Source organism: Haliaeetus albicilla, chromosome Z (assembly GCF_947461875.1).
Source record: "Haliaeetus albicilla chromosome Z, bHalAlb1.1, whole genome shotgun sequence".
Classification (NCBI taxonomy): domain Eukaryota; kingdom Metazoa; phylum Chordata; class Aves; order Accipitriformes; family Accipitridae; genus Haliaeetus; species Haliaeetus albicilla.
The window spans coordinates 50784315-50811774 of NC_091516.1; the positions used below are offsets into that span (position 1 = coordinate 50784315).

A 27460-nucleotide genomic window follows, 5' to 3' on the forward strand; every position below is an offset into this window, starting at 1 on the left:
GCACTGCATCTTCTCAAAAGCTGTAAAAGAATTAAAGGAATAAAAAAACCCAAATTCTAACATTACATCACAGTAATGCTGGGTTTTGGTACTCAGTTTAATGGGTTTTTTGCTCCCAAGTTAGCCAGAAAACACCGCTCAACTTTTAAGTTTGGCAGCCATGTTAGTCTTGCAAATTCCAGAAGCGGTTTTAACAAAACATCTGGGGATAAGACCTTCCACTTACACTAACACCTCCAGGTGTTAACCAAAGCATCTGATCATAAGACAAGGAAAATACTTTCCTGAAAACTGTCTGCCACCTAATAAGAAGTACCTAGAAGATTTAAAAAAAAAAAAAAACAAAGAAAAAAAAGCCAATGGATAATATTATGGTCCCCACACATACACAGTCAAACAGTGAGATTACAGTTTCTGCTTTGATCTAATGATGTATATAGATACACAACACGGTCACTGCTTTTGGTGCTACAACAGAGACCAAAGGCAAAGAGGGAAGTCAAAGCTGATGGATAAGCAAAGAGAAGATTCCCAAAGCACATGAAAATGCTATAACTGCTGCTCTGAATTCCAAGAAAAGAGTGAACATGTCAATCACCAATTGATCATCACTATCATTAACGCTGTATAATCAATATGGTGCAACTAGATGTCACAATCCACATTTACTAGAACATCCACTCAGGTCAGGGAGAGTCCTCAAGAATCACTGCAGCAAAACAGGGAACACTTCATACTAGAAGAAAAATATATACTTTAATGTTTTCTAGGCAAAACTAACATAAACACAGCTGTCAGTAATGACCATCATCCCAACATGGCAAGCCGTATCACAGATCACCCTTGAAACTTAATAAAAAAGGAAGACGAACTTAATTGCACCACTAGCAGGAACAACTCAAACATAGTTAACTGCTTCATGGTGGTTTTTTTTAATTTATTGGAAGGTCCTGGTAGGTAGAAAGCTGTCTCCTCCCCAGCACCAGTGCCCTGCTCCAACCTGCTGAAACAGTGCCACAGAGGAAACTCTCAGCTGCAGTAGTGTGGCAGGATTCCACTGAACTCCTATCCACTTTCACAGATGTGATAATGTGGGTCAGGATCCAACTCAAAACCCAAACAGGAGTACAATCATTCCCCTATCATTGACAGTAAGGAGAAGCTGGATCATTCCAGATAATGTGATAACCCAAATAATCTGGACTATTATGAAATATGTTGGAGAAGATGGGCAAGAAACACACCACTGATCCTGCCTGAAGACAGTCCAGATTCAGCCACATGAGCTCAGGCTCAGAACGGACATAGTCATCCCTCCATCAGTAACGCCTTCCTTACAAGCAAGATCTTTCATCCAAGGGTAACAGACAGTTGACTATGAATTCTGATTGACTGAGGACAAGTGTAATAGAGCTACTATTACATACTGCTGTTAGTACCTACCACTGACACTAGCTCCAATCCAGGAGCTGCTAGAGAAATTTGGGGTTATGGTTTGTTTGGTTTTAGAAAAGTCTTCCTAAGAGGCAGTGACAAAGAACAGTCTAACTAATGATTATCAGCCTTACTCATTATGATCCATGTATTTCTTGAGTGATGGTGGAAATACAGACAGGAAGGAGAGACAGACAAGTAAAAAATAAACCTAAACAAACCTGGTATATTTGCAGGCCATGAAAAAAAACCTCTAGAATTTGCCATTATAGTAAATAGGGCCTTTTCACCCTGCAGCTTCACAATAACTACAGAAGATGAAAAACTATTTTTATCCCCACTTGACCAACAGGGAAAATGAAAATGGAAAAACAAAGGGGCCTGGCTTTCAGATGTGGTTTTGATTTGCTGCTTTCCACCCTGCCTTTCAGGTTCACTGAATACATAACTTTAAAGCAATTTTAAAAATCAGACCATAAATTATTTGGCTCAAAATTGCTCAGCCGGTGTGACAGAATTAGATTTAAAATAGTGGTCGCCAACTGCCAAATCAAGTGCCTTACTCACTGGACAAAGACCCTGTAATTCAACAGACTTAAAAGCATAAAGTCTCAAACTCAGTAAAAACTATTGGGTTTCTGACATCTTACAATTTTAATTACATCCTATATTCTGCTAGTCCTTTGTGGCACAGCAGCTAGAGGATCTTAAACCCACCCTCCCTGCCACATTTTCCTCTATATCACAATATTAACTGCCCTTTATGTCACACTGTCTGCTTAGTTAACACAGGCTAGAATTGAGACCAAGTGTTCCCTATACGGGCTTAGTCTGAAGTTTACTGTATCTTTCAAGGCTTGCAGCCTTGAATGCTGATCAAATTTTGCCAGCTATTCCAGTCAGAAAAGATACCCCCAATTCCCTTCAGATCTGCCCTCATTTTTATTCTTAAGTCAATAGCACTGCACAGCAGTACTGCCACAGGATTAGACATAACCATTTGGATCAAGAGCCCTTGCCATAGCTCAACTGCAGCTGCAAAGAAGGGCATCACAGTTACAGACTTCATACACCCCTTTGCACCAACCCTTTGCTAAGACCCAGAAGAAAGGCGGCAGCCAACATGCCTCCTCATTTTGGTATTCCCCAGTTGCTGGGAAAAAACCCCTAGGACATGAACATAATTTCAGGACTTACAAGGAGATTTTCACTTAAAAGCATTGCCAAGGCTGCTGTCACTTTCACTACGGGCTACAAGCAGGCCCTAGCCAACTCTGGGGATCTGGAGAATGAGAAGTAACTCACATTTGTCCTGAAACTGCCAGACTCCCAAGGGGAGTCTGTTAAAATGGCCCTGATTCGTGCTTTGTCAGCAGAACTGCTCTGAGTCACAGTCTGGGTGGGGTTTTTCTTTCATTGGAAGAAAAGAGGAGAAAAGAAGGCATGAAGAAGGAATTAACTGAAGTTTAAACAATGAAATAAATTCACCTGTACCGATGTTTATAACCTATGGATCCAAACTTGCTGAATTTTCTTGACAGAGAGTTTGATTCATTCTCTGGCACTCTATGTAGTTTGAAAAATAAAACAACAGAGTAAGTTACATAGATAGGTCTCAATTACAGCCCCCTTCCCAAGAAAAGAAAAATGTAAACTTTAGGTTCCAAAAAAACAATTTTTTCCTAGCTCCTCTTCATCCCTGCCTGCAGGCAGGCTCTTATGGGGTTGAGAGCTCCACAAAGCCACATGTTTATGACCTCTTCTTTTGACTATACACCTCTTTATTTCAGGGTCTGCTGTAAAGTGCTGGTAACAGCAGCCTTTTACTTAATATTTCACAGTACCAGACAAAAACATCACAGTAATGAGACTTCAGGAGGGATTCTGAGGTTACTCATTTACAGCACTGCTAAAGCCAGCCCCAAGCATCCCATCAATAAGTTCCTAGCTAGACACGCTTACACATTTCTGTTAGTGTTTTTGCAACAGTAAAAGCAAGTGTTTTGAGATGTGTAATATTGAAAACATTTTATACACTTCAATAACTAAGCGAAACATTATGGAAATTCAATGAGTCTTTCTATTAAAAAAAAACAAAATTTCTGTGCATTGTAGGAAATAGTGATGTTTGATACCCAAAGGCCTCACTCAAGTCAACGCTGCTACAGAATATTTGTTGGTTAAATATGTAAAAATGTGTATGGCAGCTTAAATCCTGCCATATACATTTGTAGATACTTCTATTAAAGCCTACTTTATGCAACCTGAGATACTGTTTCAAAAAGAATTCTAAGACAAATGAAACCACCAAACTACCCAATTTCAAATTTATGGTTTCAGATTTTGTAAGAAAAGGGAAGGCATCAGCTTTTAAGAGCATTCTATAACCAACAGTGCAAACATGTTTCCAGGCAGCAAGCCTGTATTACACCACTCTGTAGGTATAACAAGGTTCTTAAGTCAATATAGTCTCCCTCCTCTTGGTAACAAAGCCACAACTTCTGCATCACTCACCTGAAAAATGTATGATGTTCTACACAGCATTTCCAGAGATGTTTGCATGTGATCTTGTTACGTGCTTCAAAAAAGAAGGAAGTTTCATTGCACTGAAAACAAAACAAGACAAATCAATCTTGTTATGAGAGATTCTGCCAGTGAAGTGAATCTTCATTTACTGAAGACAAGAACCAACCATCTCATATAAATGCACATAAGAAAAAGTATCAGTATGAAGAAAAGCAGGTTCTATAATACTGTAGAATTCTTCATTTAAAAGAGGTTTTCTTTCTGGTTTCTCATTGCCTGTAAATAATTATTTAAAGAATCAATTCCTTAGATACTGAAAAACAGACACAAAAGGATATTACTGAAACACTTCTGTTCCTTCATTTTTGTTTGTAGATTATCAGCTTTTTTCCTAATTAAAAACCACAAAGTTTTTTCAAATAGTATGTTTCTGATGTTTTCTGAAACTGCACCTCAGATGTGAAAGAAACACAAGATTTGTGATAACTAACATGAAATAACAACACAGAGTGAAAATGCACAAAACATACCTATAGAGAAGAACCAAGGTAAGACTGGAAATAAAAAAAATGAGGGGAAGGAAAGATTTAAAAGAAAAAAAAAAATTAGCCAACTTCAGAATAATTCAAAATACTGGAAAAAAGGTTGAAGGTAAAAGCCATAAAATCCACCTTAAAATCTCTTAAGGAAGACAGCTAAAAAGAACACTCAAAGCTTAAAACCTAATCACTGGAAATTGGCAGTCAGCACAGTAGACATATGAGAAAAAGGCAGGGAGAGATGAAAGAGAAGTCAGACATATACAAACTATAATACACTTCCAACAGACAAGAAGAAGCAACAGACACATCACACTGCTTGTTTCCAACAAGTTAAACATTCAAATATGTTCACATAAAGTACACTTCCATATATCTGTCACTCAGTAAACTTAAGTGCTCAGTTTTGTACCTGATTTACACAAAGAATGAGTAGTCCCACTGACTTCAGTGTGAATCCTTAGCACGGTATGATAGCATCTGTAACAAAACTGAACGCTAAAACCATTTCCCTGATATGTGAATTACAAAGGTGCTATGATTCATACCACTTTTGGCAGCTGATTTTAGGAAATAGATGCCCTTGCGTTAGTTATACTTCTGCAGTGCCATGCACATGTAGGTAAAGAGTTCTCCCAAGTTTCTCCCACTCTTCATTTAATGAGGTATGGTGACCTGCAAGCACCTTGCAAACTGTGAACTAACTCAGTATGTTCCCTAGAATTCAAAATTTCACCTTTAACAAAAGCCAATTATATCTCTATTAACAGCTGTCAGGCAGCCTCACAAAATCACAAGTTACCTGCTCAAGCAGCCTTTTCTCCACCTTGAAACAAGTAACAGTAAAAATGACAGAACTTTGCACCTGTGGTTAGAATAATTGAGATTTCATTCCCTGACCCAAAAAAAAAAAAAAAAAAAAAAAAGAAAAGAAAAGAAAAAAAAAACCACAAACCTGAGACATACACATGAGCTTTCTTTCTCCCATGCACTATTTTAGTTAGTTTAATGGCTGGTCTAGTTTTCTCTCAAAAGCACGTTTTCCTCTCCAGGACATCACAGCAAGAAAGGGGAGTACAGTAAGACATACAGCCACTGAGAATGCTGAAAATTAGGATTTATCTGAGATTGCTATTCAGAGCATAAGATGATTATATAATAGATTAGTTCCATAAATATATTCCTACAGTTCCTTAAAATACAATTTCAGGCTTGATAGGTATCTTCATCTCTCTGCAGGATTCACAAGGGGTTTAACTTGGAGCAAAAATAAGTTTAATTTATAAAAAGTAAAACCAGAAACTTAAAAACCTGAAAAAAAAGCTTCCTCGAGAATCCTGAGGATTGTCAAGGAGAAATACCTATTTATACTAGAATTTTCAGAAGTAACCATATTGCTCTTTCTTCTCTGGCAACCAGAAACAAGAGTCTGCTCACTGAAAGATCATACTGCATTTTTACATTTTTAAAGAAGACATGTCAAGGGGTACTTTTCATTTCCTTATTTTACACATAACAGAAAAGTAGCTTCAGATTTTATGATTTAATTTACATTACAATTTCTAGATCAGCCTGTCATCTGATGTGATTTCATATAAACCCACACAACTATAGTCACCAGTGCACTTTTAAAGAATAATATCAGATCAGGCCTGTGGTATTGCAAACTTTATGCAATATGATGAGTCAATTTAACTTGTTAGGAAAGAACTCAGTGACTCACTTTTAATATGCAGGATCTTGCTCCTTCATCCACTCCTAAATTTTACTTTTAGGCAAAAAAATCCTCTGCTGCACTTAGACTTATTTAATTACATAATCTTGGAGAAGAGAGTTTGTGGGTTGGGGGAAGGGAGGGGCGGAGAGAAGCCAGGGTGTTTGGGGTTTTTGTAAAGAGACTTTTTAAAATAAGGTATTTCTGCCATATCTTATTATTAGCACAGTTCAAATGCCACTGGAATTCAGGGAAAGACTCCCATCAGGGGAAAGGTTCTACTTGTCTATTTTTTCTTCTTTTTTTTAAGTTAAAGTTTTAGAATTTTCCCATATACAGAACAAAGGGCGCATAACTCAGGAAAATCAGCGACTAAAAGAGGGACAGTATAGCTACATTGCTGTATGATTGAAACATCTGACCAGCAAACATTACTGATTCCATCATTTGAAGGCATTATTTTCTAAGGTGAAAGAAAGCTCATCTCAGCTGGTAAGAAAACAATTTTAATGATTAACTACATACTGAAACATCTATACTTAGTATGCAATAATCGAAGGCACTCAGGAAAAAAGAGCATAGCCCTATAGATCCACTCTATTAAGTTACTGAATTCAGATCTGGAAAGTTAAACAACTGCGTAAAAAATCTGGGAATGGACCAGCAAGCTTTCTGATAACACACTGAGATTTATTTATTTGAATCTGAAGGAAAAGCGCATCTGGAAACTATTGCCTCAGAATAGACGCTTGTAGTAAGTCAAATAGCAAGTTAAATTTTACTGAAAAGAGAGAAAGAAAGCCTAAAACATTCACCTCCAAGGTCTTTCACCAACACAGAGGAGACAATTCATAATTCTTTCACCATTTTTCACCTTTTCTGCAAAGGATTCAGTAACTCACCGTAACCAAGTCCAATATGACACTGCATTCAGCACATCTAGGTTTAGGACTTCCTCTATTTCCTTTTTAACACTATTTAAGGCTTGCAAGAGTACTGTGATTACCCTCACAATTTATAAATGGATATATAAAAATTAAGCAGTACTGGAGGCAGTAATATCTTCCAGGTTTAATCTTTCTCCCCTAAGGGAATAAATTGATTTGTACAGGTAAAGCAAGGATGACCTTACCTATTAACACCATGAACTTTCACTTCTAAAAACAGGCATTATTTTTAGCATCTTGAACAACTGTAATTTCTTACAGGTAGTGAGAGTTAGCTGGGGTTTTTCTTATTACTCTCATATATCTGAACCAAAAGAAACAAAGACCTATTGTACTTTTACTAATGATTTATAGGAAATGACAATTCCAAACTCATTCAATGTTGTTTGGTGCCTCACAAGCTACTCCCTGCTACTCATCCTATCGCTTTCAAAGCACCCGGTGTACTAAAGGTGAGGCATCGTAAACCCTGAAGGCTCACTGCTTCCAGAGGAGTCCTGGTCATCTGCACAGTCTGAAGACCTCTCCTCTCCTTTGAACCAGCTTTGGTGTTTGTCTGCTCCTTCAGGAAGCCAGCTGCGCTCACCGAACAAGCAGAAAACCACTTATTTTTGTATGGTGATTTTGGATCACGTCTGTGACTTGCACCAGCACGGGAGGGGGCAGGACGACACGGCCAGGGCCTGAAAAAGGACGGGCATAAGCCCTGGCGGCAGTATCTAGTTCTTGAGCTGTTTGACTACCTTCTCCTAATCCTGAAGAAGGCAAGGCACTGAAAAACCACGAGGGCAAACGTAAAATACTCCTCCCCTTTTAAATGCTTTGAAAGCTCGTCCTGCAGTCTCCAAAACACCCTAAGGCTCACACTGCCATAGCCTCACCACCATTTTTACCCACGGGAGGAGAGAGAGACTAGCAGAGGGGTGCAGACAGCTTGCCTATACTACGAGCTTATAAATAGACAGGCACTCAAACATGTAGCCACAGCCCTTATCTGTTTTATGGTGCCTCTCAAATCAGCCTGAAGACTGATGTGGCAGGGCCTTTGAGATCTCCACGAAACCACTGGCGACTGGTACAGCCCCCCACCACAGCCCCCACCACCACTTGACTGAAAGACTGAAAGCGTGTTACTAACACCTTCAAAGGAGACCAGTCAGAGGGGTCATTGCTCTACCTCACCACAAAACGCCTTGGGAGCTGCCAGAGCTGACACACCGGTTCAGGAGTGCCCACGCTGCCCTTTGCCAACAGCCCCCAGCTTGCTCTGCCGCGCCAGCATGACTACGCAGCTTTCGAGCTCTGAGCTGCTCTGCGCCCAGCTAGCTCAGTGCCCGGGTAGGGCAAGCTCAAGTCCGCCTGGAAGAGAAGACACACGCTCAAAACGACAGTTCTTCCCTCTGGGGACCCGCAGATCCCTTGTTTGTGAAGTTCATGGATTACTCCAGAGGTAAGAGGGCTGATGACAGCAGGCTTGCACCCGTCCCGTGGAGCGCTGCACCCATCCACAGATCAAAAACGTTTTGAAAACCTACGATTCAGAGCAGGCTTTAGCTGCTATACTTTATGACAAGACACATATTGGTTCCCGCCAATCCAGGCTCAGAAAAGGAAGAAGAAAAACCCAAACCCAAACCCACAGCAGGAACCCTGCCATCACGCACACACACCACTCCTCCTAGTTGCACTGAATATTAATATAGCATAAGGAGGGATCTTGCCGCATTACAGAGCGCATTGTATGTACATGTAATACACATGCACGCACATGTAACAGAAATACTAACACTAGCTCTGAAGCTACTGCTTCCCAACATTATTCTTTGCCAGGTTAGGCACATACCTGGACACTATCAATTGTTAACTCCAATAGGAAATATTTTGTCTTTATATATTTACACAATGCATACCAATCATAGCTTATGTAACAGACAACGTATTATTACTGGTTACACAAGGTCAATCTTTAAGAACATTATACAAGTCGGGAATTAATAATGCTGTGCCAGTTTGCATAAAGCATGTCAGGATTGAAACAAACATATCTCAGCCTCATATTATACCAATCAAAAAAAAGACTAAAGAAGAACTTACAAAAAAAAGCTGACAGTAACACCTTAGTGGCAATGAATTCAAGTTTACGCAGGAATTTTAATCCTAGTTCTCCTTCAAGAATGTTCATTACTGAAGATTTTGCTATCAAGCCTTGAACCAATCTTACAATCTTTCTAAGATGGCTTAGAAAGTGGTTAAGAAAAGCCAAGAAAACCCCCAACCGCGAAAACAAGCCAAAACAGTTCTCTATGGTGGACTAACATCGCTGTGCTGGCTCACCTCCACCCTCTGCTACCACTCTGGCTTAAGTGGGTGCAAATGCAAATGATACAAAAGTAATTTGTAATTCTTAAACCATAATAAAGATCAGAATGCTATTTTTGTCTAGAACTGAAATCTAAGCTAAATTGGACTTTAGAATGGGAGGAACATCTCTTCAAACCCTGTTCAATCTTCCCAAGAAGCTGTGAGAGGAATAAATCAAGTTAGAAGTTCCTGCCTAGAACTTGTAACTCAACATGGAATATAGCAAGTGACAGGGCAAGAAAGGGTACAGCTGAACCCCCTTATTAATGTAATCACTTTTCAGACTTCTGAGACTTACAAAAAGCAGACTTTAAGAAATAAGCATATTTCCAGGGTTTTCTGAGCCTGTTTAAAAGAACACAAAAATCTTGTATTTAGACAAGCTTCAGCCACCAGAATGGGGAGCATTATGTGCTCTGGAATTGCCCTGAAGTTCCTCTAGCATGAATCAGTGCTTGCTATTGCTCTTAAAAACAGCCTTTACCAACTTCACCTTATGAATTCAGCTGAGCTGGGCCTCTTCATATGACTAAGCAAGACTGCAGAGGACGGCATGTCTTGAAAATGTGTAAATCACTTTTAACTGCACAGTTTGGGGGTTTGTTCTGACTTGAAAGAACCCAAATTTCAAAACCCATCAAAACAAAAATTTCAGACTTCCAAAAGACCCTCCCCTTACAACAAAAAATAATGAACGCGAGTGTTTCACACACTCAACACATTCTGGGTTGGTAAAAGAAACACGAAAAGTAACAAGTACAGAAGCTTTGCATAAACTCTGCGAAGGAGTGAAATCATTCACTTGCATGTTCAGACACAGTGCAACTGAAGTAAAAGGCACTCTTACAGAAAACAGCATGGGGTTGCGGGGAACAGCAAAGAAGTACTTGGTACCTACAGGCAAAAATGCTCCACATCTCTCACTCCTGCATATTATTACATTTACGTTCCCAGCCTACACAATCTATCAAAGCATGTTTTTCTCTATTTTATTTCATGTCCTTAGTTGAGAGAGAAATCTAGGAAGCAAGCCGTGTTTCTCACATGGGGGAAGCACAGGAGGTGCGCTGTGCGCCCCTCTGATGACCCATTTGCACACAGTGCATCCATTGTGATTAGGCTCCGTTTTGCTGTTATCGGGGCAGGGGCGGGGGGAGGCCTTTGGCAGCCACCTGTATTGCTGGATTGTTTCCAGCAAGGTTGCTCAACAGACATCTATGCTACCAGGAACTGTGCACAGGCATCAGATGGATCTCTCGGTTTTCTTAAAGGAAACTGCATGAAAATACACTTTTCTCATCTTCAAAAATTCTTTGTGTTGTTCAGGGAACCCTTCTGTGCAGTCCTCACAGGGGAAGGGTTGCTAATTTCATGCTGATACCTAGAGGTTTCATCACAGAAAGCCTAACATGTTCTAGCTCAGAATTCACAGCATGGGTCCACTTGAGGGACAATGAAATCCCGATTCAATGATTAACACCACTGAAAATGAGTTCCTGTCAGCTGGTCCAGGTCATCAGTCTCATATGTCAGATAAGTCACGGATGGCCAAATATTAAGGGCAGTATTTTGTTTATGAAGGGGCGACTGCAGTAACCTTTGGGAGAAAACATATAATACAAACAAAGTAGTGAAAGATAAAACCAAAATACCGATGGTCGTGCTTGCACACAATAGCAACAGGCATGCAGGAAAATATAAAGAAGTTAAATATACAGTAAATGTTCTCATGGAAGAGATATGAAGAAGTACAAGAGATTACACTACAAAACAGGAAAGGTGAAGCACATCATTGTAAGACAGTAAGCATAAATATCTTCTGCTCAGTAAATCATCAAGTTTATGAAAAATGAAACGATGTAAACAACTCAGCAGCCATAAATACGGGCGACACAGGCACCCACAGCGTATTTTTTAGGTAGCCTAAGGACATGGACCTGTCCATTTAGACTGCCATGTCTGCCATCTGTCAAGGACATCAGGATGTCCACCACCACCCCTTTAGTGGGAAGTACACATTCAAGTTCTTTTGGTAGGTTTGAAAAAATCTCAGACAAATTTATTGAAAGGGAGAACAAAGACGCTACCACAAGTAACCCCGCGCAAGGGAAGAGCAACACTTCATTAGTACTCAAAGCACCACCAGCTTCCTCTTGACGAGCAGGTATACATACCCATGAGAGGTGCCCATCAGTGTGAGTAAAGGTAGCTAGTGTGTGGAAACACGAACTAAAATCCAGCCTGCACAGAGTTTTCACTACAGTATGGAAAACATGATTCACACAAAGCACTCAATATACTCAGAAATAATTTGCTCTTCTTACTACATGATGTTAACTCCTTAGTTATATGCCATAAAGCTCCATCTAAGACATGGGAAAGTCTCCATTATTTCTTCTCTTCCTGAATCTTTTCCAGCATTCTCTCCAACTAACTGCAAACCCGTAACACATTCCAGACTTGGTATACCACATCTGAAACATGGAAATTATTAATTCCCTGGGCTGTAAAGTGATATCCCAGGAGGCAGGATAAAGTAAAAATGGCATGTTTACTCTCCTATCATATACCGCAAACTCACGTCCCACACGGAAGGACAAAGAGATAGCATTTATTCCAAAAAACAGAGGAATAAAAGAAATTAGTGAATTAAGTTTTCAAGGAGTATTGGAACATATAGTTGTACAAATACACTGACGAGCTTTTCCTCCTCTGGGTGCAGAACAGCATAAATTGTCATGACAGCTTTAATCCAGAGACTAAGGCTACTGTTTACTTATTCCAACACGTAATTTTGTACAAAGTAACACCACCAGAATGTTTTAAAAAAAAAAGGGAGAGGAAGATTCTTCTGGGCCATTTTGGCCTTTCCTGATCTTGTTAGGATATGAAGCACTGTAGAAACGCTTCAAATGAGTATTAGTTGCAAAAGGATATTTTAATGCTGGTACACACCCTTGTACTTACTGTTCTCTTGAACAATTTCCTAAAAGTTCTTGTCGAGACTTGAAATTACCAAGTGCTGTCAAAGTGTTTGCCTTATAATCACAATAGTAAGTGTTCACCAGCTGTCAACATTCACAGTCTCAACTTAAGCATGTTTTCCAAAGCTTCCAGGTTTTCTGCTTAGCATGTTAAACCTTTGCAATTCCACATGGTTCGTATAAAAACTATACATAAGTGGCATCAAACAGAAACTACAGCATCACTTCAATGCAATTCACTCTAAGTCAAACTCGGACTTGTTTATACATGAACAGGCATTCACCCTTCACATGAAACATTGAGAAAAGTTTTCCCAACCTCCCCTCCAGCCTTCAAACAACTCTCCAGTTTCAACAAACACACCATCAGAAATAAACTTCCCATGGATCACCACACCAAACAGAAACAAACCACTTGGAAGTAACAAATGCAAAACTTGCCAATAAGTCTGCAGAGGCCCAAGAAATGCTGTCCATAACAGAAGCAAGACAACCGGTGAGGTGTACACTTACATTTCCCAGAACGTACCAAACATACCAAATGGCCTCATGGAAAAATCATGGATGAGACTAACAACCACTGCATAGATGAATTAAGATACATAAATAATCAGTAAAGGGGAATACTTCCAGCAGGTTAGTACTTCTTCAAAACTATAAACTTTCAGTCCTGATATTCCAAAGAGACCGACAAAGTATTTTCAAAAAATAACTCAGCAAACTAAACTTATAACTCAACCAGATATCAAACAACACAGACTGACTGCAACTATTTGTTTTATTACACTTCATAATTTTCTCTACATCCTCAACACTCTCCTCCTCCCTCCCCTGCGTCACATGCTTCATAGGTGATAAATATCTTTCTCTTTTTTCCACTCACTCTATCTTAAAACTTCTTCACTTGCTATCAACCTGCTATCCTTGCTCCACTGGAACCAACATTGTTTTCTCTCAAATGGTCTAACAGCACAATGATGAAGTTAAACTCTGACAAATGGGTTTCAAGCTATATTACATGGCTGCTTCTGTTTCCAAGCTACAAAATGACTTGTACCTAATAGCTTTCTGAGTTTTCTGCCATCCACATTTTGGTTAATATTAGCCCTCTTTGTACACTTAGCCTAGTTTAAAAGCACTATGTAACACCATAAACAAGGCACTGCAGAAGCAGTCTACTCTAATTTACAAAGCATGATATAAAATGATAAAAGTTTGTTATAAAACTCCTATCTCCGTACTGTTCTGCTGAAGTTCCCTCCCCTTGCCTGCAAAATGCAGACACAAAACCTTTCTTCCTCTTCTTTCTCTAACAAAACTGCAAGCACCATGAGGAACATACTACACTTGAGGATAAGGTGGTTTTCTTGCAGTAACTATCAATAAAATTAATTTCACTTTGATGGTTTCTTGCAGTAAGTTTCAATAAAATAAATTAGACTTTGATGGACCCACAAAATTTCCCACTTCATTAGACCTGAGATTACTTTTTTTTTTCTTTCAGACTTAAATAAAAACTTACATCTTTTCCCAGGACTCTGAGTTCAAACTGTGTTTCCTTGAAATGAACTTTTGTAATTCTAGGCCTGTAATATTGGAAAAAAAGACAGACAGAATTTCATGAGTCTTTAATTTCATGCATAATAAAATATAAAGTTGTATATATTCACATACAAAGACAAAAAGAAATTAATAGGTAATTTTATTTTCAGGTATGCACCAGATATCAACAGAAAATTAGCAGTATTTAAACATTTCAGCATGAATATGGTAAGGGTGAACTATTTTTTTTCAATAATTGGTTTATCAAAGTATTAAAAATCTATATAATGTAGACAAAGATTAAGAATTCCAAGTATACTTTCTTTTATTGATACAGTTAACCTTTCAAATAGATATCACAATGATACATTTCCATACAACATTGTTACTGTTTTAGCAGAGACTGCATATTTAAATTATACATACCAGAAATATTTTCCTACTTGTTTTTTATTCTTGTAGACAACAACTCCTATGGGTGTTAATCCTAAAAAATACTCAGATTTGTTTTCACCCTGGAAAATAAAAATGTATGTCATCCATACAGTTGCAAGTTGTATCACTTTAGCAGTGAGGTCTAGTGAGGAAGTCTGCCTGATGACTGACTTGAACATATAGTTTCACTCCCTGTGCCAATGGGAAAATAGTACTTGATCTACTGATGAAAACTCCTGTATGGGAACTTGTAGGCATAGAGGCAAACAGGCAAGAAAGAATGGCAGTAAGGGAAAGAATAGGAGATTCCACAAGTCATGGTGAAAAACAAAAATAACTTTTTTTTTTTTTTAAGGAATTACTTTCAGCTATTTGGCAAATGGCCAAAACTCAGAAACTAAACTCTTTATTCAGACATGAATGCAACAGACATCCTAACTTTCAGCTGATTTTCTGGCCTATTCTACTATAATATAACCTCACAGCTGCCTTCTCCCTGCTAAAATAGTGTCACCTGCATACTGCTACCAAGTGAAGTAGCTCCTCTGAGGGATACGGACCATGCTTTTGTTCAGAATGGGTAGCAACACACAAGGAACAGCCTCATGCATCATCTCCTCCAAAAGAAACTATTCCTGAGGTCAGTATGCAAGTCGCAAACCGTGTCCAGAGAGAACAGGGTGAAAACCCTGGCGCTGAGTGGCAGAAGGCCCCCGCCTCCCCATTTTATGGTCAGTAACCAAAATCAGATGCACCCTAAGCTTGAAATAGTGCAAACCTCAGTGCATGAGGTTAAAAGAAAGTCAGCTGCCAACACTTGTTCATCTGCCTACTTGAGGCAATGAGGAAGAGCCCTGCAAGCTCTAAACTAGCAGAGCATGAACCACAAAAAATACCAACTGTGCGACAGACAGACTGTAGAAAGTGTCCTTCTGCACAACTACTGATGTGAGAAAGCTCAAGCACTCCTGGCGAGCTCTGCTTGTGCTCCTCAGTGAGCTAACTGCTAAAGGCAAGTTTACTTTTAGTATGACCAAGCTAGGAAAAGAACTACATCTCTTCACGTGTGCAGCTTCAGTCTCAAATGAGGGCTTCTGATGCTGTTGCAATATAAATAGAAAAAATGATATTCATGAGTTAGACTTGGACATATTACAACTCACCCCTCATTACCCAGGCAGAGATCTCATTGCACAGCAAAAGCAAGCGACGAGAAAAAAAAAATTTCCAGGCTCTGCTAATTTAACACGATTTTGTTGGATCATGTTAAATCTTGTTCCAGTAACTCCCCCAGCTTTCTATGTGTGGGAGGGGCACACAGCATGGGATATGAATACAATTAAGCCACAGAGTACATTAAAAAATAATTCATATTGTGGGCTACACAATTTTCAGCAGGAAATACATACTTAATCTTCTGGTAGTATCTTGATTTCTTTATTTTCTTTCAAGTAATTTTACAAAGTACTGACATCTAACTCAGTGAACTATCCACATTACAACTCCCCATTTGAACTTCTGATTTTCTTTTATTCAAAAAACCTGCCACAAGTGCAATTATTCAAACAAGATAGAATGATGTTTCCACCAGGAGCACATAGCCTCCAGGTGATGACTTGGATCCAATCCCAACATACACGCTGTTTTACAAAAGAAGTGGAGGGTTTTGCTGAGGCAATATAGACAACTTGCAATGCTACATGATACAGCAGAGTAAAAGCTGGAAATGTACTCTGGATCTTTAGCAAAACCTTCACAAAGAATCCTGAAAAAGGCCAGACATGCTGCTGCTACCTTACCCTAGTTTTTGCAATGGTATTGAAGAGGTTTCAGGACACACTTGATGTTATTTACACAAGAATAACGTGCAAATTCTTGTGTCAAAGATAAAGGTCATAACCCTCTTCCATCTCTCCTGACACTTGCACTAATTAATTCTTATTTATCTGAACTGTTTTTTCCAGAGTATAACTGATTTGTCTTTTATAGGTGTAATACAATCACAGCCTTTCATCTGAAAACCATTAGGCTTCTGTATGTATGAATGACTGAATTGCCTCAGTCTGTAAATATGTCTTTCCTTTGCATTTCTTAAGTACAGTGTTTCCTTTCAAGTTATTCTGTGGCAACTAAACTATATAAATTTTCTCCCTGATACTACCACAAGAATTTTTTTTCATTGTTACCAAGTTTAAAATATTTAAAGAACACTTACATAAACAGGATGGAGATCCACTCCATACATTTCCAGGGATTTGGCCACCCCTAAGTAGTTCACTTCTGCCTCAGCGGGAACTTGACCCCTGTAAACAAAATTCTGTGTAAGAACTTTGCACTTTCAGTCAACATATTGAAATAGATCATATTAATACATACAGTCTGCTGGACAGGTATGCAACCCTTCCTAACATTTGTTTAGACTGTCATTATCCTTTCAGCATTGTACTTCTGCTCGCTCCAAGTAAGACTGGACAGTAGGCATAAACTTTTACTAAACTCTCTGCTGCAAGATCCCATTACATATATATGCTACGGTATATACAATGTACACCTAGTACAGTGGCTAATCTTTTCCCCGCTGTCACAAACATACTTGAGACATTCAATTTTTAGGGTTGAATATGCAAAATATTTTTTTTCCAATAACAACATGATTATTAATAAAGCAGGAATGGAATGATTGACTGGGGTACTATTTCCCCATAGCAGTGCTGAAGCTACAAAGGATTTCTGAAAGCAGGGTTCATGATTTCAGATAAAATATTCCTTTATTCATAAAATCTTGCCTACAGGAAGTCCCACCAACTGGTAATACCCAAGTCTGCCACTGTAAGAACAAAGTTTGGAGTCTGTCTCATGAGATTACCAGTTTCAAAGATCTAGCTTGCCTTACTATCTGCAAGTATCAATTCATCAGTTAAAAACTACCATCAGCTGCATGCTGGTAGGAAACAATAGGGGAAAACTGGTGGGGGAAAAAACTGGCTACTAGGAAAATATTTGACATCACTGATGAAGAATTTATTTTCAAAAAGAACAAAATGACTAAATAAATTCAAAGCCTTCAACAGACTTATCCTCAGAGTTTAATTTGTTCTTCCCTTAATAACTGCCATTGATAGAACAGCAAGACACTCTGTTGCAAGCCTGAAATAATTGAAGCTGCATTTTCATCTTCGCTCCTTTTTAATACTTCTGTGAAAGCTACTGGACTGTTACTGGGAAAGTACAGCACATCTTGTGAAAATACCAACTCAAAAAGATGCACCTGCTGCTTCACCCTGTGATTGGTCTCTTGGGGAAATACTTCACTGCATTTGCTACCTTTCAAATTCAAGGTGTGAAGCGGAGCTCAACATTTTGACTCAAGACCTGGATAAGTCCTGCAATATGCACATTCTCCCTTCTTGTCTCCCCATTCTCTACAGCCTAGCAGCTACCTTCCAGGTTTTCCCAACTTTGTTTATGCCCAATGAGGTAAAAAACACATCTAATGTGAAAGACGTGAAACAGCAGTGCTAGCATGAACGCAATACTATAGGTATTTAAAATACCTTCTTTGTATCTGGGAGATGGGCAGCTTCAGCCCATCTCATCCATGTAGCAGCATTGATACTGCTTCAGGTGTTAGTCTTTCTTTCCAAGGACTCCTGGAAAAGCAGCAGACCTGAAGCTTGTAAGACAAACCCCTTTCTTCAAGAGCTGGATTTCCCAGAAGATCTGTGATTCATCTCCATATGGAGAACGCTGGGTATTCAGCACATCAGCATTGTCACGTCTGACGTCTTTTATCCGCTTGTGCTATAAAAATTTACTCCACAGCTTGATTTTTTTAAATCTTGTTGGTAGGTCTCAGAAATGTAAGCAAAATGTTCACTGGAGCAGTACTGTCTTACTGAGTTTCCAGGCAGGCTAAATATCAGTCCTGAGCAAAGTGGATTACACCATTACCAAATTAGTGCTAGAATCCAACACCAATTTAAATACCGCTTACTGACCATACTTAGAAAAATGCCAATGTGCTTATCCCCCTATTCTCACCTGTCTCTGAAAGTACCAAAAGGCTCATACATCAAATAAGAGCGTGCACATGTATAAGTATTTTCACAATAATAAATAATTTATAAGAAAGTGTATTTTCAAAAATATTAAAGAAAGCAAAAATGTGAGCTGGATCTTCTGAAAGAAGCAGATAGAAGGCAGAGGAAGAAGTCGTCCCAAACACAGATGGAGAAGACAGAATGTGAAGGGGAGGGGGGAATGTCAGGGACTGAAACAATTCCCACCACTACAACGGGTAAGTGTTTCATCTTTACCGTGTATGAAAACACATGTATGAAAACACAAACTCTCCTCAGCATCATACAACCTGAGAATACAACCTAAAACTGAAACAGTCTTTGCAATTGGTAATGACAGTGAAGGCAATGTAACAGCCTGCTCCGCTCATTCAGATGGAAAAAGAGCACCTGAGTGCCACTGATGGCCCTAAACAACATTGAAAGCTACTCTCAAAGCTATCAGGGGCATTTTAGCTTTCCCCATGCCCCAATGACAGCATGTAATACCGATTCAAAATACACAAATAGCTGACTTGCCAAGTATCAGTTAGTCCCAGATCTGCTGCAGTGTGGAACAGGCAATGTCAGAGGGCCAATACAAGCTCTCCCATTTGCACTGAGGGATCGTATCCCTCCTCCAGCACCACGAGTGTCTGCTTCCTCACGTGCAAGCCCTGAAGCCACTGCTTGGTCGTCCAGATGTGCATGACAACATAAGGTCACCTCACCCTGCTATGTGACCTTGGGATTGCCAATCTGGTTTACAGATGGGACAACAATCACAGCAGGCAGACTGCAGAGACGTGATGCAGTCAGAAACTGCTCCCACCTGTGACTTCCCTCACCGTACTTGATTTAGAAACTTGGTCCAAAAACTGCATCCTGAGTGACTACCTGAATAGCTATTGTGCCGTGTAAAAAACGGAGAGATAACCCGCAACCGAAACCAGTTCATCTGGCCATAACTAGCAGGCACATGCAGTGCCACAGCTGTTGTGCAAAAAAACCCCATGCTTCCACGCTGGGCTCCAGGAAAGATAAAGAAGTTCTTCCAAACCATATCAGAAACCTGTCCCTAAAATGTCTCCGGCAGGTGAGATAATTTGGGATATACCCTTGGCCATTCTAGCTTCAAATTTCTTAACTAAAGAGACCGCTGTCACCTGTGCAGAAGTCAATGCTGGCAGAGCTGATGATGACAGGCTGAAGTAGCAAGGGGCACACCTTAATTTTCACTCTCTTTTCTGATGCTGCTAAATCCCTGATAACTAACTGCAGCCAAGCAGCAATAGTATCAGAGGTCTAGATCAATAAGCATATAAAAACAATAGAGTCAGTGTTAAGACAGTTATCACTCCTCTTCGCAACCACTGTTCTCCCAGCTTCTGAATTTCATCTTCAAGATTATAAACTTTTGGAGGCAAATGGGTCTTAATCTGATTTACTACACTAATGACTACAGAAACTTGAGAGGAATGAAGGTTGCTTAGTATCGGTGACCTGGTACATAACAATTCATCTCAAGTTTCATTTCTCAAACACAACATCTGTGATGCTGAACCAAACTAACTCTCTGTGACTCAGTTTCCAATCTCTGGAACAGAAGATACTTCATAAAAGGACCTGTAGTTCTCCATAATGCATCAATTACTGTAAGGCAGTCAGGTAACCACACAGAAATAATTATTGAACAACAGACCCTCTTCCCTGCAAGAGAAAGCTCAGGTCAATGTGGCAACTGGCACAGACTCCAATTACAGGAGAACTTTTCAAGAACAGCAGTGTCTCTGAGTTAATACCTATTTTCATTAAACAAGGCACAAATAACACTAACGTGCAAAACTACAGGCAAGAAATTACTTAACCTTCATCCAGACTGTGGCTTAATTATAGCAAGAGAATCAAGAAATCTAGATCTACATACAAGATGGCTAGCTCTGATTATCTCTACATTACTTTGACAAAGGGTATGATGAACATACTCATAAAATGTTTCTTACTGCTCTCATCTTAATAAATGGTTATATCACAATTGCACCTAACTTGGATTTGTCAGAACAAGCTTCTTTACACTTACCAGGAACTGAACTTGGAGATAAGCAAGTAAATGTTTATTTTGGCTTTATGTACAGTTGAACTTCTGGCATATGTTTTATTTTCAAAACCAATTTCACTTTTTGCATTTTTGAAGGCACTGTGGTCTAATATTTGGAACAGCAAGTCAGGAAGCCAATCTCTGACTTGCAGTGCTTTCACACAGTGACTGGCAGTTTGGCCTCTGTTACTCATACACCAAGAGTACTTCAGTCTAAAACTAATCTCACTGAAAGTATTTCATACATAGAAGGCCATTTCTAAAAATGAGTAAGTGGGAGAAAAAGTGGCTCTGAATTGCTGGGGATCTTTTTATATTTTGTACGCTTAGAGACAGTGTAGAGTTAAACCTCCTCTTTAAGAAGACTACTTACACAGCTGCTGCAAATGCATCTAGTATTTCAGCTATATTCACACAACATCACTTTCTCTCTGCCTTCTTTACTGGAGATCATGTTCCTTGCTCCAACTTCCCTAAGAGATTGCTATGTTTCTCCTCTCTATGTTGCTGCTGTTGCTCCCCTCTCAAGCACTGACAGAACCGATGGGGCCAGAGGTTACTAGTTCTTATCTTGTTCTGCTTATCTGTTGGGCACCCCAGTCCATCTCCTGGTTGCCCCTATTGCAGTTTTGCTTACCACTCCATTGACAAGTAATCAAAGGAAAGCATTGTATGCACAAATTGCAGTCTGACAGAAAATCAGCTGACTCCCAAAGCAGCATCTTGGGATCCACTGTCAGGCAGAGATTATCCAGAATGTCAATGATAGTACAACTCACATGTTTTGTGTCCAAGGTGATTGTTATTCCAACAACTGGAAGACAGAGAATTGAAGTTTTGCAGTCTCTATTATAAAAATGAATCTGTCTTTTCCAAATTTTACAAAGGTTAAGTTGGGACTGCATGTACCTCCCAGGTCTGTTGAAATACGTGTTTCAGATCTCTGCAGTTCTCCTTTGTCCTGTCTGCAGTGCGCCTAATATTCTCCTTCTGCAATCTCTTCAACGGTTCCCCCTGCCTCATGTTATAACTCTAGCTTATTCCCACCTTCTCAGCTCCTTCTTGTACATAATAAATGTTATTGGGTACAGTTTCAAGGCCTCTGAACTTCTGTAGTGCCTTGTTCAGTTTAAAGCAAAATTATTTTGAGGCCCACCAGATACCCTGTGTTCCCACTGCTTTAAGGTCATACACACAGTTTTGGAACCTGGTTTTTGTCCAGAAACCAGCACTTTGAATGCCTGGTGCTGCCTGAAGACTCTGTTTCTATCTGTCTAAGTTGTGCTTTTTTTCTTACCATTTGTATGTTCTTCCTTACAGTGGAATCCTTTATATTGGCCACTGCCAGTATGTTTTATGTAAGACATGTTGGTTAATAAAATTAAAGGACTTTATGCTTGTACAACCAAACTGTCTCTTTAATTCAGGTAGCTGTTTCAACTGAGATTATCACTTAAACCATGGGCATGCAAACGGCTTTCCTGGTACCTCCTGCAATGTGAGCTACTTCCACAAAGGTTCATGCAGGTTGCTACAAGCACTCCTTCATTACCCTAGCTGAGGATCTGGCAAGAAAATAGAGGCTTCATTGTACCAAGAGCTGTACATTATTAGATTAAAAGTGGTTTTGTCCTAACAGTTCATTTGAATACACAGGGCCGTACGAAAAAAGAAATTTATTATCCCCATTTTACAGACAGTTGACTGAGGCATGGGCATAATAAGCAATTTGTCCAAAATTATGCAGGAAATCTGTCCTGGAACAGGGAATTGAACTCACAGATTTTTATTTCATTCTTTTTAACTACAAAACTAAGAGGAAACAGGAGCACTATTAAGACTGCTGTTTCTGAAACACCCATACCTAGGTCTGACAGACATTGTATTTCTAGTTATTGTCCTACTCTGTTCCTAAAAGAACAACTCCAATTACATAAAATGTTTTCTGTTTCTGAGGGACATAACTGGGTGCCCTGTGTTCTTTTCTCGGGTGTAGAGACCTCCACCCTGCACCACAAGCTGCTCCTTTACCCACCTACGAAGTATTTCCATATCTGATGTTACCTGCCAAGTTCCCAACAGTACTGAGTTCTTACATCAGAGTTTTGTGTATCCGTTCTATGGCATCCTCCAGCTCTTCCTTCTGGTCTGGAACAAAGCGGTACTCCGAGACGTAACCTGCAGTGTGCTTATAGGGGTCATAGTCCCCCAGCTCAGCTAGAGGACACAAGAAGAAAAGAAAGGTCACCAATTTTCAACACTTTCCATTAACCAAAAAATATGTTATATAATACACCTATTGATGCCAAGCCACCTCTTTTCAACTGTCAATTTACCATACAGCCAGTTAAAAAACCCAAAGACAGTACGAAACTGTTCCTGTTAGCACACATAAAACCAAGAAAAACTGTCTTCAGTCATTTTAAAAGAGAAATGGAAGGTTCAAAGAGCTAGAGGCTTTGACAGAAAATCCACCACTTCTGCAGGACTAGATATAATTTTGTCCAAGCCAGCAAAGTTGAAATTTGATGACGTATTATTTGGTAGCATGTGTAAAACAAATGTAGAAGAGAAGTCTAGTTTTTCAGTATCGATGGCCTCACAATAAGCTGTGATATTACAGACAGAACTGATCCATATTCTTCCTGGGACTCTGAACATAAATGTCAGTGTGGGAATGCGAATGGAGACAAATATCCTGAGACACTTAGAGGTATGCCCTTCTAAGGGTAAGCGTCATTTCTTGTGAGGAAACACAGGACTTCATTTTCAATAAAGAATTGATATAGTTCCTGAACATTAAATTCACTTTCAAAATCAAAATATTTTTTAAAAGAATTTTCATAAAGAAAATAACATAATGAATAGCCAACATAATTTTCTTTCAAACAACCTTGAATTTGCATATATTAGTCATATCAGTTTACACATTGCAATGCAATTATACAATAATATGCACCTTGGCCAGAACTCACTTCTGCTGATCTTAACTATAATTGTATCTATCTCAGAAACTCTGCAAAAGTTAGTATTTCAATTTTTTAATAACCCTAGGTAAAATCTGCATAGACTGGGCTTCTCTGAGCAAAGCTTCACAGAAGGTTTCTATCCAATGACCACTAAGCCAAAAACATAGCCAGAAGGAGTCTTCAAGAGCCAAGAAGAATAAGACTCATCTAATAACTCATGTTTCTTTCCAGAATTTAATGATGTTTCTAGAATAAGACAGTGATCTGCTCAGTAGAGATGCTGAGCAATTTCTCTAGAAAATCTCCATAAAAACAATGTGATTCTTGCCCATAGCAGGAGTTAGAACAGGAACTACTACAACAGCAACAACTTCAGCATTCCCAAGAGGAAAATCAGTATATTCTGCAAACTGTGCCATGGCTACTGATTTTTCCACCATCACCACTATAATAGTCTGCAGTCTTCGACCACAAAAGGAGAAAAACGACTCATGTGCTAAGGACAGGATCTGCCTGCAGACTAAAGATGACACCCAGGCACAACCTGACCGGTGAAAGCAGGGCCCATGGCTGGAGCAGGACATGGGTAGAGGACTCAATGAGAACACGCGGACCCAGCTACTTCTCCGGATCTCAGCAGCTGCTAGCTCCACCGGGAGAGACACCACTGATACCATTACAGAAGCAGAGCTTCTCAGCCATTACTGAATTCCCACAAATGCACTTCATCTGAGATTAGAAAAGCAAAAAGCACCGTCTGGCACATGATCCTTGGAACGGCGGTTGACCTGAGTGCTGATGCTTTGGTTTCATATTTTCAGTGTCTGACACAGACATTTCTCAGGTGTCTTAATGCACTTTAAACAACTGCAGGCCCTAAATAAAAGGACAAATCTTTTTACAGAGCCCATGGGAATGTATGCTTGCTGGTGCTAAGACAACTTTAACCCACTGTATGTAACCTTTGCCATGCTTTAACTCTCCTCTCTCACGTGAGCTTGCTCATAGTTTTCCAATAGAATATCTGAGATTAGAATCACAGAAATAGGATTTTATACGAAAACAACAGCTGCCCATACTCCAACCACCCTACAAAATGACTAAAGGACAAGAATTTATTCTTTCTACTCATTTCTCATAATACAATTAAGATGTTACCATCATTACATATTTTCCTGCTTCATACCTGCAGTATTTTTTCAGAGAAGGCATGTCTGCCAATAAAGCGAAACGTGCATTGCAGTTTTTCACAGTATAACATGTCACATTTCTTAGATGCCAAAATGAAGTTGAAAATAATTGTACAAAAATTAAAAATGCCTGAAATTTTAACTTTTCAGAAACACATATAACACACCATGAAATTCTGTAGAATGCCCACTCCCATTTCATACACAAATCATTCTGCCTTGTTATTCTAAAATGGCATTGAAAGCAGGACTATTTTTTATCTTGTAGTGTTTTTATTTTTTTATGTTGTATTAAGTGTTGTTGAGTCACACTTGGAACACCAATAACACAAATAATCTTTGCTTAGTACATATTACTCATGAGAAATCTAAATTTAACATAGAACAAATTACAGATACAGGTCCCAGCATGGCTCATCACAAGATGTTTGGTCACCAATTGTGGTTGAATACAGAGCTTGAGCTGTACTGTGAAAGGAATAACTAACTGGTAGACAGACAGCTCCTTTCTAATTGATTGCTAGTTCTATGAAGTATGCAGGATGTAACATCCACTTCTGAAAAGCTAACTACTGATGGGTGAATGCAGACAGAATTAAAATTCTTCACTTCAGGTCAAAACACATCCTCCTTCTTCAAGCATAGGTGCATTCATATTGACATAACGTAATTTTTGAAAGAATCTTGTATTTGACAGACTTTGTTGGCTAAAAGCTGCCAATAGCCCATCAAATGTCTAAACCTCCCGATGAGGTTCTTCTCATACTCTATATGCAATCCAGAGTAAATCATAAAGTCTTAAGAACATGATAAGATATTCCTCAGCAAGGGAAAGGGTGTTTGGGAGAGTCTTCAGACTGACTTCTCAGTTTCTTCTTTACATTAACTTCTGTATTGCTTCTATATTATCTATTCAGAATGGTCATCTATTTACAGTTCTTTAGCTGAAATCAGTCATATTAGTTTTGTTCTGTTTTGAAATGGATGCATAAAGTGTTAGTGCTAAGTCTTCAGTCGCCACTTAATAATGCAGGACTAAAAGAAATAAGCTCTCAGTTGGCCAGAAGAACTTACATTGAATTACATATGCTCCCAGCTGTGCTGCAGTGTTGACTGGACAAGGCAAACGGCCCTGTAAAACATCTTGCTTGACCTGCAAGAAAAACTGATACCTAAAACACAGAGAGAAAACAAAGTTGTTATTTCAGTATCGAGTCTGATGCACCAAGCAATGTTTCTTCATATTCCAGTTCACTGAAGACATACCACATACCATAACTACGTCACAGTCAAAAACTGTATTCCTCGCTGAATGACTTTTCCCTTATTGACCCTTGAATTGAAGTAACAACTAAGATTAATCTAGTGAAAGATCTAGGTAGGGGAGCACTCTGTAGTTTTCCCATCTGCTTATATCATGCAGATAAAGTTAATTTTCCCCCTAAAAATGTGATTTCCCTCTTTCGACTTTCATAGAGCAGTCAGAAAGTGGAGAACAGGGCTAGGAATCAGAAAAATTGAAAAAGAAACCTATCAAAGGCTGAAGTTTAACTTGATCAGTGGGTCAATGTAAGGCAGAACTGTGTATTGGATACTTCTTTACTCAAAGGTTTCTTCTCCACACACCAGAGTATCAACTCTAGAGCAGAAAGCAGATTTGACGGAGTCCATACACCCATGAAAAAGAGGGATGGGCATACCATCAGCAGCTAACTGTATTTGTCATAGCATAGGGTACTCTCCTTCTTGGAATAGAGACAGCAGGGGTAAAAATGTAATTTTTAAAGTCATAACGTGCTTCTACACTTGATGAAGCATTTACTGAGACCACTTACAGTGAAACAATATGCACTAAACAGATGGAAAAATAAACACAAGAAAACAAGCCATCATACAAAGGATCTGCTTGGTTTTGCAATTCCCCATACTCATTTACAGGAAATCTTTTAAATGCTGTTTGGATTTTGTCTGGTTTTATTACAACAGATTTATGCAGTTTCACATCATCCTAAGTCAATTTCTTGCATCAAGTTCATACAAAAGGTAACAATACAGAGAAGGTAACTTTTTAAAGAAAAAAATGGTCATCCATACAAACACATAGCTTTTTCATTATTCACTAATTCAACTTCTTCTACATAGAGCCATTCAGCTACACTGCAAATAATTTATTCTGTGTTAGTACAAGTTACTTATGAAAGCACCTTGGAATGATCTGTAAGTTCAAAGTGCATTTACACGGATTTCAGGGAAGTTCACGAACTGCAGGTTACATGACAGCTGATCCACAAATCGTTTAAGATCCAATCAAATTTACTAGACTTTATGAACCCAAATGAGCCTCTGAATAAGGATACCAGTGTCTTTCCAGTTAATGATCCCCCAGAATTTGTGCTGTGACAGGTATTATAGTAGGAAATGTCCATCCTTAAAAAAATGGCTAATATTCTCCACCTTAAAGGACCAGGACACTGCATAAGAATTTTCTGGGAATGTCATAGGCAACACAAAGCACATACACTCAGTGTTTCTGCATTCTAAGCAAAACCTCAGTACCGCTTCTAGTTTACGCTTGCCAGTCCTACCTAGCCAAATCGTCTCTGTATGAATGATGATAATGACAAAAATGATTTTACATCCACTGTGGAGTACACAGTATACAC

At 39.1% G+C, this 27460-nt stretch overlaps 1 protein-coding gene across 4 annotated transcripts in view; it reads right to left on the minus strand.

Annotated features, from left to right (window-relative positions):
* The window catches only part of EPB41L4A (erythrocyte membrane protein band 4.1 like 4A), a 138806-nt gene that overhangs the window by 44356 nt on the left and 66990 nt on the right, over positions 1-27460 (minus strand). For all 4 annotated transcript variants that reach the window (XM_069777292.1, XM_069777290.1, XM_069777291.1 and 1 more), the window contains exons 5-11: positions 25872-25969; positions 22735-22855; positions 16698-16785; positions 14474-14562; positions 14028-14091; positions 3949-4040; positions 2923-3000 (exon numbers count right to left, since the gene is read on the minus strand). In XM_069777292.1, the coding sequence (XP_069633393.1) occupies positions 2923-3000; positions 3949-4040; positions 14028-14091; positions 14474-14562; positions 16698-16785; positions 22735-22855; positions 25872-25969 (630 nt within the window). The remainder of the gene's footprint in view (positions 1-2922; positions 3001-3948; positions 4041-14027; positions 14092-14473; positions 14563-16697; positions 16786-22734; positions 22856-25871; positions 25970-27460) is intronic.